General features: G+C 40.2%; 1 protein-coding gene across 3 annotated transcripts in view; it reads right to left on the bottom strand.

Annotated features, from left to right (window-relative positions):
• Positions 1-16478, bottom strand: part of ARHGEF7 (Rho guanine nucleotide exchange factor 7) — a 62565-nt gene that overhangs the window by 34944 nt on the left and 11143 nt on the right. For all 3 annotated transcript variants that reach the window (XM_053455253.1, XM_053455252.1, XM_053455254.1), the window contains exons 2-6: positions 15487-15570; positions 6924-7008; positions 4439-4569; positions 2233-2434; positions 809-897 (exon numbers count right to left, since the gene is read on the bottom strand). In XM_053455253.1, the coding sequence (XP_053311228.1) occupies positions 809-897; positions 2233-2434; positions 4439-4569; positions 6924-7008; positions 15487-15570 (591 nt within the window). The remainder of the gene's footprint in view (positions 1-808; positions 898-2232; positions 2435-4438; positions 4570-6923; positions 7009-15486; positions 15571-16478) is intronic.

Below are 16478 nucleotides of genomic sequence, written 5' to 3' on the forward strand. Positions count from 1 at the left end.
GTCTCCATCTTGTCTCTCATAGTGAAGTGGGGCCAACAACATGGCTTATGTTTGTGAAACAAAGGAAGCTCAATCAGATGGGTAGACGAAGACAGAACTATAAAAGAATACATAGACCGGACATTGTCTACCAGTATGTTACTGAACCATAAGTGTACGTAACTGAAAGGGAAGAATAGAGTGACATGTTTTAAATTGGCATAATACAGGAGATGTCACTTTGTGGCCATTAAATTGATGCACAATGCTTGAACCAGCATGGGTGGTTGGGAGGTTTTTTGCAGTGACATCGACCCAGTTTTACTTTTCTCACACATTGCAACAATCAGGCAAAGAAGTATAAATTAGAGGAATAGTAAGAATAAGTGCAAACATAAGGATAACGCGGGGGAAAAACACGTTTCCTGTTTGTCAAACGATACAATGACGCACATGAAATCGGAAGCTATGCTATTTTTAAGTGGTATAAATGGATTACAAAAAGAACAATTAGCTAGTGATGTAACTTTTAAATGTGGTGCATTCAGATCTAGATTATGAGCTAAACTGGCAACTCTGGAATCCCAAAATCTACAGCCAAATACTGGCCGAGGATCATAGGAGTTGTAGCACACCAATGACAGAAGAGGTATAGTTTGAACAACCCACCAAACGATATAAAGTAGCAATTAGAAGTGATTCAAAAGTTTACATACAACACTTTGTCAGCTTTGCTTCATATTACAGCACTGAAGCAGAAATGTATAACAGTCACATAAAAAACCACACATTGTCACTAAAGTCACAGCAAAATAAAAACCTCACTCACCACATTGTAATAGCTTTTGTTGATTCCAGATGTTTCAAACCCTTTTGGGGGGCTCTTCAATGTGGTTGACTTGGGAGATACAGGTTTTTCTATGGAATAGAGAGGAGCCATTAGCAACAATCACAATATCATCAGGAACCATTAAGACAAAAAGCTCTGTAAAATACAAGTAGAGACACAGATCCAGACATAGAAAAGGTAAAAACACATACTATATTATAGTAAATTAGGCATGGACAAAAAAGGGGAAGAAGAGGAGAAGATCAGACCGGTTAAAAGTGAAGGATAATTCCAGATGGGCTTCGTAGACAACTTCGTAATTGTATTTAGTATAGGTGTTCAGGAGGAGGGAAGCGGTAGTTATGGCAAAATAGGTCAATACCCACTAGATCAAATGCTAATATATGCATTAGAGACACTGCTGAGTGCTGGGGACAGAAGCTTCAGTTACAGTAAATGGTTGACTATTATATAGCACAGGGTAACACGTGGTAACCGACAGCAAATGTAAGGAATGCTTTTTTCACACGGGATTTCAAGGTAATTTAGGGTTTCTAAAAACATTAGCAGCTTACACTGCCACATTATTATGATGGCAAGCGGCCTTAAATTATTATCCTTTACCAATCATTATAGTATTAGTTTAATTATCCTATTTATCTGGAGCATTTAGCTTCTAAACCTTTAATAGGATGGCTGCTACGTGTCTGGCTAGTGAGGGACAGTGCATCAGGACGTTGCCATTTACAGAGGAGAACTACAGCATTCTCTGCTACATTGACCACTGTCTGTACCGGTGCACCCGTACAGTGGAGGAACAGGGATAAAAACCTTGTTCATACAATGTGTCTGAACTGTAAACAAAAACACCATGAGCCTTTAAAAGTTTAAATCCTGTATTACACTAGTACAGTGACAATTGGTATATGACCAAGTTTAGAAAACAATCAGCCGTGCACGTTCGTGCTTTTGGAGATCTATGGTAACATGCGGATCTAAAAATCGCCAAACACCAGATATTACGGGCTTGACTAAGGCTGAAGTCTTACTACCATAGACACACAATTGAAGTCTTTCCATTCTCTCCTAGAGTCTGAGTGATTAGAGGCATAAAGGTCAGAGGGGGGGCGTTAACAAATTCCCAAAGAAATATATCTCACTGAAAGGTGGTTGTGAGCGCCCTAGTAGATGCACAATAATAAACTGTTGACAATCCAGGACAATAGAACATAAGGCTTTGTCCTACATGGCATATAGACTACTTTATAAACGTCTTTGCCAAAGTCTCTTTTGGTTCTGTGGTATTTCCTTACATTAAACCTGTCTACACAGATAAAAGGTTTTCAGAATGTTATTTTTTCTTCATTAAAAATAAAAAAAGTGAAATAACTAATTTAAAACATTAGAAAGAGCAAATAACATACCAGATGACTTGATCTCTCGAACATAGTTGCTTGGGAACCATCCTGTTTTGCCGCTGTGTGTGCCCTCCCACCATCCTCCATCTACCAGTCGCGTAACATGGATTATGTCGCCCTTTGAGAAAGACAGCTCATCTTCATTTGTTTGCTGAAAATTAAACTTGGCCCTCACCACCATGTGATGGTTGCTGTTATCGGTCATGTCCTAAGGTAGGAAAAATCATGAAACTGATATTAATAGTCATCCGAAACAGATATAATCTTTGTGATTTGTATGCTCTACACAGCGAGCAGGCACAACAAATACACTACATTTATTAACATCCAGTAAAAACAGCAAATGTATGGCTTTAGAGGGACATATCACGAGAACAGACTGTACAGAAGGAGAACAAACTTCTGAATGTTTAAGATTATGCTCACTGAACATGCAAAATGTATTTTAATATTGTGTCATTCTGTTCCTGTTACATTTACACAGCGCTTCTTACAATACATATAGTCAAGGGGAATGACGAGACTAGACCTGGCAGACTAAGACAAAATGATACATTAGGTAAAGAGGGATCGGCTTGCAAGCTTTTATCCGTCTTGCAATAAATATTTAGTGTCTTTACCTTGCATGCTTGCTTATTCAGGGACTCCAGCATACCCATTATTTTATCAATAAAGAGTTAAACATTGTAACTGTCCAGAAGTCATGACATTATGCGTCTACATTCTTCTATAACAGGGGCGTCCAACATGCGGCCCGCGGGCCAAATGCGGCCCGCGAGACCTCGAGGTGCGGCCCGCGTAAGATCGGCAGCCAGGGCAACCGATCTTACGCGAGCCGCACCTCAAGCCCTGCTACTTACTTGTGGGAGGGTCTTCTGGACTGCACACAGAGGAAGCGGAGTTCACGTGACATCCTACTTCCTCTGTGCTTTAGCAGAGAAGGCAGAGGGAGGCCGCGCCCCCTGCTGAAGTCTGTAAGCGGCATCGAGGAGCTGCCTTGCAGGTAAGGAGGTGGGGAGGGTGTTTGAATGAGTGTGTGTGATTGAGGGAATGAATCTGTGAATGAATGATTATATGAATAAATGAGTGTGTGTGTGTGTGTGTGATAACATGGATGTGTAAGTGCTGGAACCTAGGCATGATGGGACTGTGATTGCTGTTAGCAATCACACTCCTATCATGCCAAGTCAGCCAGTACATGCTGAAACCTGGCCAGCTGCCCCCCTTGTGTATTGATGCTGCCAGCAGTATGGGGTCTGCACTTACAGCCACCCTGTACCAGCATGTACTGGCTGACTTGGCATGATAGGAGTGTGATTGCTAACAGCAATCACAGTCCCATAATGCCTAGGTTCCAGTATTTACTGGAAGGATGTGTAAGTGCTGGAACCTAGGCATGATGGGACTGTGACTACTGTTAGCAATCACACTCCTATCATGCCAAGTCAGCCAGTACATGCTGAAACCTAGCTAGCTGCCCCCCTTGTGTAGTGACGCTGCCAGCAGTATGGGGTCTGCACATCACTTACAGCCACCCTGTACCAGCATGTACTGGCTGACTTGGCATGATAGGAGTGTGATTGCTAACAGCAATCACAGCGAGCACAGTCCCATCATGCCTAGGAACCAGCATTTACTGGTTGCCTGGGTTGCCAGCATTTACTGGTTGCCAAGTCATATTGCTAATTTTGTCCAATTGTGTGTTACCTACTTTTATTAAAAATGTGAGTTTTTATTATTATTTTTTAAGATGGGGGTCATTTTCGGTTTTGGCTAAGTGAACCCTGAATGTTTTGGTCCAGAATTTTCATTTTAGTTCATCCCTAGAATAAATCTAGGGAATCCTGAATTTGTAGTCGCAAAACTTTCTAGGCCCAGAAATCAGTGAGAGGAAGAGTAAAGGTTTTGTGTCATTTTACTTTATTTTAATCTGCATATTTTATTAAAGGCCATATTTTTTGTCACAGTGAAAAATGAGTGCGGCCCGCGCACGTATACAATTCTGATGAAGTGGCCCACTGCAGAAAAAACTTGGACACCCCTGTTCTATAATTTTTATTTTATAAGGGCTGGTCTGGCCATGTATAATGCATAGTTAAACCTGTGAGATGACTTGCCAGAAAGCTCAGCCATTCATACAAGAGAAACTCACAAGAGTTGGCCCTTCATGTTCAACTCAGCAAGAAATTCTATTTTCTTCACTAAAACTCACCAGGCTTCGATATTGACCCTGCAATAATTTTGAAGAGCGGCTAAGTGCTGATTGGGAGCCAAGGGAATCGAAGGACTTTATCCGATGAGAAGAAGGACGTACACACACAGAGTCACTTCCCAATCCAATATCTAGGAGAGAAAGGACACCACAGAGGGAGATTAGAATATTGCACAACCGGAACGTGAACATTTTCACACGCTAGGAGCCACAAACAAACATTAGTATACACTTAGTCCACAAGTACTAGTACCCCCATCAGAAGATAATGGGATGGAAACATCTTGCAAATTAAAATCACTTCCCAAATGGAATGTCGTAGAAAGCAGCTAAACAAATCAAAAGGTTTGCAATCTACTCGGCTGAATGTTGCTGAGGCACTAAAGATAAGCGCTAGGCTTTGTACCGGGTTATGTAGAAGACCTTTGATGCCTCTCTTGGACATATTTTTCTGGCAAAGTTCAGCTACCTGTTTCCTTCCATAAATGCTGGTTCATAAGTCACTTTCAAAGTACCCAAGACAACTGCCTTATTACAAAAACATTACAATTATTTTTTATCTTGTTTAAACATATTTGATGGAAATATACATAAAGCTCAGTAATCGAAATACATTAGCGCTCGAGGCTTTATCAGATGAAGGATACATCTACAAGGGTTTTTTTTGCCCTTGTTTGTGCCAATGAAACTACCCATATGTTCTCTCCTTCAAAACATTCTAGAAAGACAGTGGTGTTCAACTCCAGGTCTTGATGGCCCCAAACTGGTCTGAAATTCTCCGTATCCTTACCAGTTAATGATTCCAAACTGAAATGCCTGCTCAGTGAGCCTGTTATGCCATTATTTCTTAGTTTTACCAAATGATAATTTTTACAGGCAGTATTTTCAATCTGGCATTTCAAGGGAGTGATATGGATCAAAAGCAAATTAGATCCTACACACACACATGTACACTACATGCTACTGATTTCTCAAAGACTTCTAGAGTCTCTTCCATTACTAACAACCACAAATCTTTACCAACTTGGGTGCAAAGGATGAGAGGCATACCTTGGTACTTCTGGGCTCTGGCTACCTGGAGCCTTCCCTCGCGGGACGTGGCAGCGGGCACTATGCCCATTTAAAGGAAAAATGGGTGGGGAGGGGGGCGTGTCAAGACCCCGCTCCCGCGACCCGGAGGAAAAAATGTATGCTGTAATAAACTACTATTTTGCCTACATATTTTTGCTATTAGCTGCAATCCAAATACTTTAAATCCTATTTTGGTCTATTGTTTCTCCTTCAGCTTTGCAGAAGGTGGAGGCTCTCCAAAGGTTAAACTATTAATCTTAGAATGCGATGCAACACACTTAAGAGTGTAAACATTATTAAACTACAGTTTCTTGTTCCACAGTTATCTTTTTTTTTTTTCTTTCTTAACTACATATGCATATTTTGTCGACGTGATGACTTCTCTACAACAATGTAAAGCCAATTTGTAGAGGTGAGACCATATTGTTTAATGTCAGTGGCCACACTTTTGAGTTCCAATTCCTGAACTGTTCGAAATTATGTTAAATGTCAAGTACTAGCTAACTACAAACATTTGCCATCTTGGTAGCAAATACACCATTTCCTAAAGTAGTTAGGACCCATATAATAACAGTATAATCAGGTTAAGCCTTAAATTAATATTTACTGCAAAGGATTCATTATTAAGTACTGTATATTGTGAAAACTATTTTATATTCATAAATATAAGGAAAGTCCTCCCCCAAACTACCTAAAACACCATATTACTCCAAAACGGAACAATGGAAAGGAACAAAAGAGTTAACATGTCCAGTAAGACAGATAAAGCGTTCTCTAAGGAAGTAGATGAAAAGGATGTCCGTTTTCCACCAGCCCAATTTGCCCTGACTTACTTTACATTGTTCACCGTATTCCAACTAGTGAAGTCCTGCTGCTCAAAGAGGAAACAGCTGGAAAGCAACAATGAACCGCTCAAAGGAATGCCCAATGGGGATGAGCAATTCCAAAAAAAAAGCCTGTGACTTACATTATCAAAATTATGAGTACACTAAAAAAGTTCTTGGAAAACATGTTTTTAAATATATATTTCAGAACACCCCGGAAAAACTTAAATTGCAACCTTAAATTGAATCGGGACCCAAATAACGCAAATCACCGAGATCAGATGTCCAAGTGTCTTCTATCAGAAGTCAAATACTAGCACAGAGAAAACAGACTACACAAGAAGCAGACATTCAAGCAGAGTCATTTATGACATATGAGGGATTTGACAACACAGAAAAATCAACTCTTTAACACAGAAATAATTAAATATGCAATTACTACTTTGTGAAGCGGAGAACACGTATGACTAAATTTAATGTTAATCTAACTAGCGTGGATACCTAATGGAATTGTCCGTTTCAGAATTGCCTATGTCAACTCAGTCTCTACTACAAACAATGGTCTATCCCAAAGTATTGTAATGCCTTACCTGCTGTGACTTTATTTAGAAGAACGAGTGAATTTAGCACCTTGTTGAAATTTTGCCCTTGATAGAGGTCATTTGCATCAAACGTCTGAAAGAAAAACAAAATCATATAAGTCAAGGATATGATGAAAAGGCATACATTTTGTAAAAAAATAAAATAAAAATACAATACAATAGCAAGTTCATTTAGTCCATTTTCCACAAGCAAATCCCTAACTTGGGTAAGAGCGTGTGAGAGTGGATGGTGCAACGAAATAGTAAAAACACAAAGTCTGCCTCTTCACAAAAAGAAACATTACTAAGGATTCCATTTAACCCCTTAAGGACAATGGGTGGTCCCTAAACCCATTGAAAGCAATGCATTTTGAGCCCGTACATGTACGGGCTTTGTCATTAAGGCGTTAACAACGTTATGATGTTATTATTTTGCAGCGTTTACGTTTCAGAGACAACATATAACAGCAAGAACGTTAGATAAACGAAACCGGTAGAGGCGGATACAGTGAGGGAATAGAAACACCAATGGTGTCGGAATAAAGAGATCCTGGATCTACGACAAGACCACTTAATCTTTACGGCAGGACAAAGGGACAGACTAGGTGGGCCTAATGGTTCTTGTCTGCCGTCAAGTTCTATGTTTAAGCAAATTAGAAGACTTTACAGGTATTCAAAATGATATAATCAAGTGTGAATAACTATACGCGGCTGGGCAAACCTACCCAGAACTCCAGATCTAGACAGAAAATTCTAGCAGGCGGCTATTAGGATTCTGGCAGGAATTTTTCTACTGAGACTAACAAAGAAACAAACAAAAACAAAATCTTAGAAGCCATCTATACGTGGCTCATGCCATTTGTCCAGTCATGAGGCCAGCCCTTGAGACCTACAAACAGAACCGCGTTCTATTACACAAGCATCAAACCATACAAGTGCATTATACTCAAGATGTAGCCCTACCAACAGTGCCTTCAGACATAAACATAAACAAACGAAGGTAACATGAAAAGAAAACTTGGATAGACACTTTACGTGAGAGCTATAATAAGTCATTAGCTATTTACAGAAAAACAATACAAAGCAGGAAATGGAAACAACGTAACGGCGCAGATATAAAAGCTAAGCTGATGTCACTAGACCTTCATTGTGGATTTTCTTGACATGAGGAGAAGCTCTTCACCAATTTGCGTCCAGCAATAAAATGAATAACAGGATACTCCAGCTCTCTGGGATTTCCTGACAGGAAGATTGGTTTATACGGAGCGACGCAATTGGTGGAGAGCGCACTCCATTCTGTGGAAACCAGCCCTTAAGGCACCTGTATATTTTATATATATATAAGATATATAGAGATGCACATTATGTATATGAACTGGGCATATGCATACTGTGGGTGTTCCTATTGTAAAGCCATGGAACCAGCTCTTGATTTTTCTACTCCCCAAAGATTCAGGGAATCCATTAACAATAAAAGGAAGCTTTCAGCTCAGCTGCTTATCAAATCGCCAAAGCCTGCAAGCAGGACTGTGTAGAATGCGAAAGGAAGTGAGGGATTGTGCCGAGACAAGCAACCCCCGTAAGAAACGAACAGGAGGCGGGTGGCATTTATTATTGTAAACATTACACAGGGCTGGGTTGAGTTGCCGGTGGGGCCCCAGTGCGCCGCCCCAGTGCGCCGCCCCAGTGATCAGAGCCCACATCCGTACCTATCTGTGGGGACTCCTGTGCATGCAGGTGACAGACCTGTCGCCTGACTCCCCCCGGGCTCTACGGCGCGTTACAAAGCACGTCCTCCACTCACTGACAATGCTTCCAGCATCCAACTAGAACCTGCCTTATCGTTCACCGGGTCAATTGACGGTGGCCGGTAGGGATTCCGATAGGAGGAAGTGACGTAATTAGCCCTGCTCCGGAGTGACGGGCTGATGCCCCATTACCTCACTTCCTGCTATCGGAGCCCTGGGACAAGTGGTTGGCCTTACAGCGAGGTGCCGTGACGTCACCGCCTATTTAGCCCTGAAGCCTACAGGTTGGGCTCGTTTCCTGTCTAAAGCCAATAATATATCCGTGAAGCCATATTATACGCCGTATCCAGGTGAATGTCTGCCCGGCCTCCTGCGTCTCCAGATGCAAAACAAGCGCCAAATGAAGCCCAGCAACACCCAAGGAGTTCTGCAGCAGGCTAGTCCGCCTCTCAGAGGTTAGCAAAAAGTTATAAAGCAATGGCTGGGATTTGTTATCATATTAAAACATCTGAATAGACTAAATGACACCAGTAGGTTCTGTTACTTTCTCTCCATTGGATCTGTTCATTATACGGGGCCAACACTGGCAAGAGCCTTCATAATGAATACCGGTAATTCATTGGGGGAGAATTTATTATACATTATACAGGGCCTGTCAAGCTCTTCTGATTCCTGGATTTAGGATCACAGAACATACTTGGCTTCATTGAACGAAATACACATGGCTACCCCCAGTATTTCTGACTCCATTTTAACCAGTGCTGAATGCTGATTGTAATTTATGGAACAAGATAATAAACGTTTGCAAAGTTTGGGGGTTTTCCCTAAAAAAAATGTTGTCGCAGTTACATGGTTAAGAGAGAAAGGAAATACAAAAAAAGTAACAAACCACAGTAGGAGTTACTGTTTTCTTCGTACGTTTTCTTGTGCGTGCGTACAGTTAAGAGCAGCAGGCGTAAGCTAATATCCTACGGCATTATTAGTCCAGGGTTGCCAATATCGCAAATAAAAAATCCAAAGTTGGAGGCAACTTTTTTTTCAATAAACTTTTTCTAATCATGATGGCGGTGAACCCAATACTGTATCTATGTACCAAATAGTAGGCTACAGTCCGACTTTATTTAGCCATATGCATGGACACCCACCCATGTGACCGCTACTCTATGACCCTTGAATCATTAGCTACGTATCAGGCAGTTATAGCATTTTGGTTTAGGTTTCTCCCATATTGGATCTATCATCGCTACAGAATTTGATGGCACTATGGAAAACAATAAATAATAATCATTCATCCTATCTGCATTCAACAAAGGCACGGCCCACATAATCGTTTGCCATGACTATTCAGTCGAGATTGCATTCGAATCCTCCTAGCGGCTTCCACAGGACACTGTAAGACACTTCCTCAACTCTACTCCGTAGAGATATATAACCTCTACATATAGATAGTCATGCAGTTCCTTGATGAAGCTATTGGCAAAAATCTAGGAGCAATACAATGATACAATGATTCCAAGCATCTGCAAGATGGCAAATCTCACATATACGACTATAGACAATACTCTACACGGACAAAAGTATTGGGACACGCTTCTATTATTCAATTCAGGTTTCAATCAGACCCATTGGCACAGGTGTATAAAATCAAGCACCTAGCCATGCAGTCTGCATTTACAAACATTTGTGAAAAAATGGGTCGTCCCAAAGAGCTCAGTGCCACCTTTACAATAAGTCAGTTTGTGAAATGTCATCCCTGATAGATATTCAATGGTCAACTGTAAGGGATATTATTGGAAAATGGAAGCATTTGGGAACAGCAGCAACTCAGCCATGAAGCGGAAGTCCACGTGAAGTAATAGAGCGGTGTCACTGAGTGCTGAGGCGCATGGTATGTAAAAGTCACCAACGCTCTGCTGATTCCATAGCTCAGGAGTTCCAAACGTCCACTGCCATTAATATCAGCGCAAAAAATGTGTGGCAAGAGCATCTGCATGCAAGGCCTCACATCACCAAGTACAATGCCAAGCATCGGATCGGGTGCTGTAAAGCACGCCGCCACTGAGCTCTGGAGTAGTGGAAACGTGTTCTGTGGAGTTTGGCGAAGGCCCTCCTCTATTCCAATATCGAAAGGAAAAAGGGAGAATAGAAAACTAACTTTTAATAGATACAAATTAAAATCTGGGGTATAGTAAACAAAATAACAGAAATAAAAAACAAACTTGATCGCCCTTTATAAACAATATAAGGGATATGCAACAGAGTAAGTGGCACACAAGAAGTTAAAAATGGGGATATGCAATATAAGGGATATGCAACAGAGTAAATGGCACACAAGAAGTTAAAAATGGGGCAGAGAGTGGGGTATTTAGGGGTTGGGGTAAGTGAATACACTTATATACCTGCAACCTAAGCCCCATCCCTGCCTGTCTGCCTAAAAAGTGAAATCTTCTGGGTACAAACATATAAATTGTAGCCTACGAGCTGAAGAGATCTGGAGAGGCATACTTCTGTGGATTAACGCCTCTTTCCTAGAAGAAAAGTAGGGAGAAAAGAAACAAATTACTCGACGCGCATTCGGCTTGCAAAATGCCAGCTTTGTAAGGGGAATCGTGTTCACGTTTTAGCAGGGAAACGCGTGTTGGGTAGTTTGCGTCTTTTTTCTGTACCCAGAAGCTTTCCATGATTTCCCTTTTTAATAGCTCAGAATTTTATTGCTCTGAGGATCTGTCCTGCGTTCTGAGCGCTCAGGAAGCATTTGGAATAAACGAGTAGCTGCTTTCTGGTAATAGTGAATGTGTGTGAACGAAACATGCTGCTTTGTATGCAGAAAATGTTCCAGTTACGCTGCTTCCACAGAGTCTGGTGACAGATCTCGTTCTTATGCCTTTAGCAGGAACAAACCAAAGAAAACTCCCTGAGATTACTACATATTGCTTAATTAATTACACAAATCCCTAACCAGCAATACTAATTTTTATTCCTCGTTAGAATCTGATTCTCTAATGTGGGTAGATATGTCTTTTTTCGACATAATTCAATGGGAATGGGGGGGGGGGCGTTTTTAGTTTATATGGCAACAACCTACAGGTGTCAGGTACCTACTTTTGTATCCCATGACATTTAAGCGCTCGCGGCAAACATACTTCCGTACTAAAAATCAATCTGTACATGTCTTATTATCTATTTTTGAGTGCTTCTTATATAAATAGAATTAATTATAGTTAACATATGTAATTATATTGGAGGTGAAAAGCTATTTTACCTAAGGGAAGTCAAATTTGGTGGCAAGAGTTGGTAGAACTAGCATATCTACCTATCGCCTTTATACACAAGCTGCCTGAAAAAACGCTAATTCGCTTATATTGAACAGACGAAACATGAAAGATCCCGCAAGACGGTAAGTCTTGAGAATGCGTATAATGTTCCCATGGAAACCAGTAATACATTATCTTATTCGCAAGAAGAATAAGAAACACCCGTTTTTCAACTGCGTAACGGATGGGATTTGACAAATGGGAGGTTTCTCAGGTATTGTAGCACAACCTGTGTAGAGGAAGTCAGTAGTTACTAATGAAACGCGTAGGGCATTGATCTTATGATTTTCTTGTTTTGGCGCAGATCCAGCACTTTTTAAAACCCTGCAAAACCACTTTGATTATTTGTATGCATGGTTCCTGCTTCAAATTCCACTGGACACTGATGGCTTGTGAGGCATTTATTTGAGAAACATCTATACCTCTGTTTAAAGAGACAGTGTACCGGTGACCTGCGTACAAAAGCGTTTTTTGCACCTGAGCTGGATCTTTTACTTGTGAGTGCATTTGTAGTAAATTGTTTATATTTTTATACTATACAGTGCTGTACTATTGCTTCCTTCTCATTTATTTAGTGTACAAAACTATATACATGTGTTTTTTGTCCTATTTAGAAACATAGAAATTGATGGCAAATAATAATCATTCTACCCATCTAGTCAGCACATTTTTCCCGATGTAAAGACTTAATCGGTCCTTGGTCTTGTCTTAGACTCATGATAGGTTTATGCCTATTATTATTTATTGTTTTATGTAGTGTCATCATATTCTGCAGTTCTGTACAATGGGTAGAAAGGACATAACAAGTAGTATAAAACAACAATTTGGACTTAAAGAACCACAAGTGATGAGGGCCCTCCCCAAATGAGTTTAGAGGATCCCATGAATGATCAAATTCCTTCACTGTATTAGCCTCTACCACTTCTGCTGGGAGACTGTTCCATTTCTCTACCACCCTCTCTGTAAAGTAAAACTTCCTTATTGTACATCTAAGCCCCTGACCCTCTAGTTTAGGATTATGACATCATGTTCTAACATTTCCTCTCCTTTGAAATAAACTTAACTACTGCAATTTGTTATCCCTTTTATGTATTTAAATATTTCTATCACATCTCTCTTCTCCAAGCTCTACATATTGAGATCATTTCATTATAATTCTTATCCTGCTCAGTAAACACCAGTTTCAGTTTAGATAATCAGGGCCATCTTTATAAATAATGGGGCCTAAGGCGACCCCTCCCCCTCCATGGGGCACACCACCGTCCCAATCACAACTGAATGCGGTGTTCGATGGAGGTGGCCATCTGTGCAGCTGTCATCACAGTTCTCCCCCCTAAAGCTTCCTCCTTCGCTTTCTGCATGCCAACTATTGCTGTGTGTCGGAATATGACGACATATCACGGAGCTCTGTACCAGCAGGCAGTGCACAGGTCATGAAGGAGAAAGCATTAGTGAAGAGTTCTATGCTGACAGCTGCACGGATCTCCATCTGTGGTCTGAGAAAGCCCAAGGGACGGCTGCCGTGGGACCCTGAGGTTAGCCTGGTCCAACAGCTGCCACTTTTGCCTTATATTAAAGACAACCTTTTGGATATCCACAGGCACAACTAACAGTTTGTCGCCTACTACAAAACACAATGAAATCTAATACTTATTTCATATATGTATACATTTAGAACTACATGGTCAAGACAAAACCTTATAACCTTAAAGATTTGAAGAACCTTAAATCTTAAGATATAGGTTACATTTTCAACTATTGTTCTGGTGACTCACTTAGGTTCAATGAAAAGTATTAACATTACTCCATCCCGTATACTAAAACCATGCACCAGGGAGCAAGGGCAACCACTTAAAACATATGAAGGTTTTGAGTGTTAATAAGCACTACCCCGACGCAAGCCAAATTTACAATATATATATATACACATTTACATTCTGAAACGTCATTTAACCAGGGGGAACAGTCTGTTCACGGGCTATGTTTAAACAGGGACATTTCTGACATATATCTGAGTTCTACAGTTTATATTTTAATTCTACTGCCTTATCATATATCCTTCTACTGGCAATATATGTACATAAATAAATAGAGCACATTGATAGCCGTAAGGTCGCTAGATCTCCGTCTTTTAGACAACGCTAATAATGGTCTACCAACAAATGACATAGGGAGTATGTATACAGAATTGTTCATGGGAGATGTAGTTTCAGTTTTAAGAGCTGTCCGTTACATACCCCCCAAAGAAGAATACGAAAAAGCAATATTTTGATATCAATATCAAATAATTCACTTGCATAAGAAAAACTATATCAACACCACCAATTCCCTACTAAAGCATAAACCTAGGTCACAGAGCTAATACAATATGTGTATATATGTAATTATTGTGTTAACTCTGCTCATCAAAAGCAGTTTTCTAAATTAATGAAATTCCAAAAGAGTTATTAGGAAACAATTTACATCAGACAAACCACGTTGCAAATCTAACAGTTCTTAATTTATTAAGTTAATGTTGTATTCTATGTGGCTTTGCAGTTATTGTAAATATGAAAATCTACAGCGATACACAGTATCAAGTACTTCTTATGACTCGTGACTCATTTAATCGGCAGGATATCGTCGGCTGAGAGACTACAGGGGTTATGCATAAAATAGCAGTTCAGGCGCAAAATGGTACAAACGGCACAAATATCCCATCGTTTCCTATGGTGATTGCTCCATTATACCATTTGCACTGGAACTACACACGCATATATATACATAAATATCCCATTAAATTGTAGATGTGCAATAATAATAATAAATATTTATTATTAATTAAAAACAGAATTTGTAAAGAGCAGTCCATCGGCAAGTTCTTAGCATGGATTTTTCATCAGGCATATTCCACTGGCGTCAATGGTGCTTTCTCTTTATATATAAGTGTCAAGAATCACCAAGTATGTAAACACTCAAGCACTTCACTAGTACTTCAGGAAGGGGTTTCAGATTTCTGCTACCTGCATCTGTCCACATGCATATTTTTTACAGGCATCAGACAACCAGTGCTTGCCCCGCTGATGCCCTTCTTTTTGCTCTGACAGCTGCTGCCTGCTTCCATGATCTAGTGTGTATATGTGCATATTTTACAAGTTCCTGTCTCCAGGAGAACATGCAACTCCAGAGCTGTAGCAGCCAATCAGTGGAAGGGAAAGTGTTCTCATTGCATGTGTGACTGTTAGTGAGCTTATCATACATGCCATATCATACTATACTATACATGCACTTTGGCAAACAGAAGATGTAATACTCCACATCTCGTGTAAGCCTAGGATGGAGAAAGAGGCAAATGCATAGTGAGAATTCTGCAGAATTTGTAAGAAGGAAAAACAATAATGTGAAGGCAACACAGGGTATATTTTATCAAATGTTTAGACTTTGCATCCTTTTCCAGTTTCCTCATGTAGTGCAATAGAATATAACATAAGGATGTAACCAGGGCATGCAAGCAAAACCAGCAGGACTCACTTCCAGATTGAAGGCGCTGCATCCCCTCAGAAATTCCCTAATGTTTCCCAGACACTCTCCCTCACTCCGTGGCTCGGGATACACCTGCAAGCAAACAGAAACACATATTTACACTGGGGGTGTCACAGGTAAACAGGGCAAAAGTAACAGAACTCCTAACCCAATGCAACTTTGTACAGTCCGCACATACTGTCATATAGTGAAAGGCAAGGTGATTAATTACCATGCTATTTCATTTTACTTTCTTTCTCACCTCTTATTTGTTTACTTTTGTATCTTTCCCTTCAGCTCTGATCTTTTTTTTCCTACTAGGAAGTAGAATGCTCAGGGAATGATGTATAAAGAACAGCATCGGTTCCTCCTCCCACTGGGAGGACAGAGTAGTGTCAATAGCTCACTGTGCATGCTCCAGTTCGATTAACCCTTACATACATTTAGTTTTTAAAGTAGCAGCTAAAACCAGACTCGTACACTTTTATGTGACCAGGGATTCCTTTTTTCCTAGGTGATCCATAAGAAAAATGTATACCGCATTGCAAAACCATAGCTGCCTTGCAGGATGCACTGTTATGCCCACCATAAGATGCGAGTATTATATCTATATCTATATATATATATATATATATATATATATATATATATATATCTACATACACACACACACATACTCAGTCTGGCATTATCAAGCACCTCAAGGTTCGTGCGTGCACATATGCTTCTATATTTAAAAAAACAATTCATGTGGTCACCCTACTGTAAGAATTCGTACAATATGTTCACATGATATGATTTCCACTAAACCTGGCAATAAAAGGGCAAATACTTGATTTACATTTGTCTCTGTCCATGAAAGGCACTACTCACACCCCATCCCCCACAGCATAGCTGACCTCTTGCTGATCATGTTTTACAATTCTGGGGCTGTTATTTTTAAGTGCACTTTCCTCATTGACATTAGTAATGAGATTAAGAGTGCCAAATAGTTACCCAAA

The sequence above is a fragment of the Spea bombifrons genome, chromosome 2, assembly GCF_027358695.1.
Source record: "Spea bombifrons isolate aSpeBom1 chromosome 2, aSpeBom1.2.pri, whole genome shotgun sequence".
Classification (NCBI taxonomy): Eukaryota; Metazoa; Chordata; class Amphibia; order Anura; family Pelobatidae; genus Spea; species Spea bombifrons.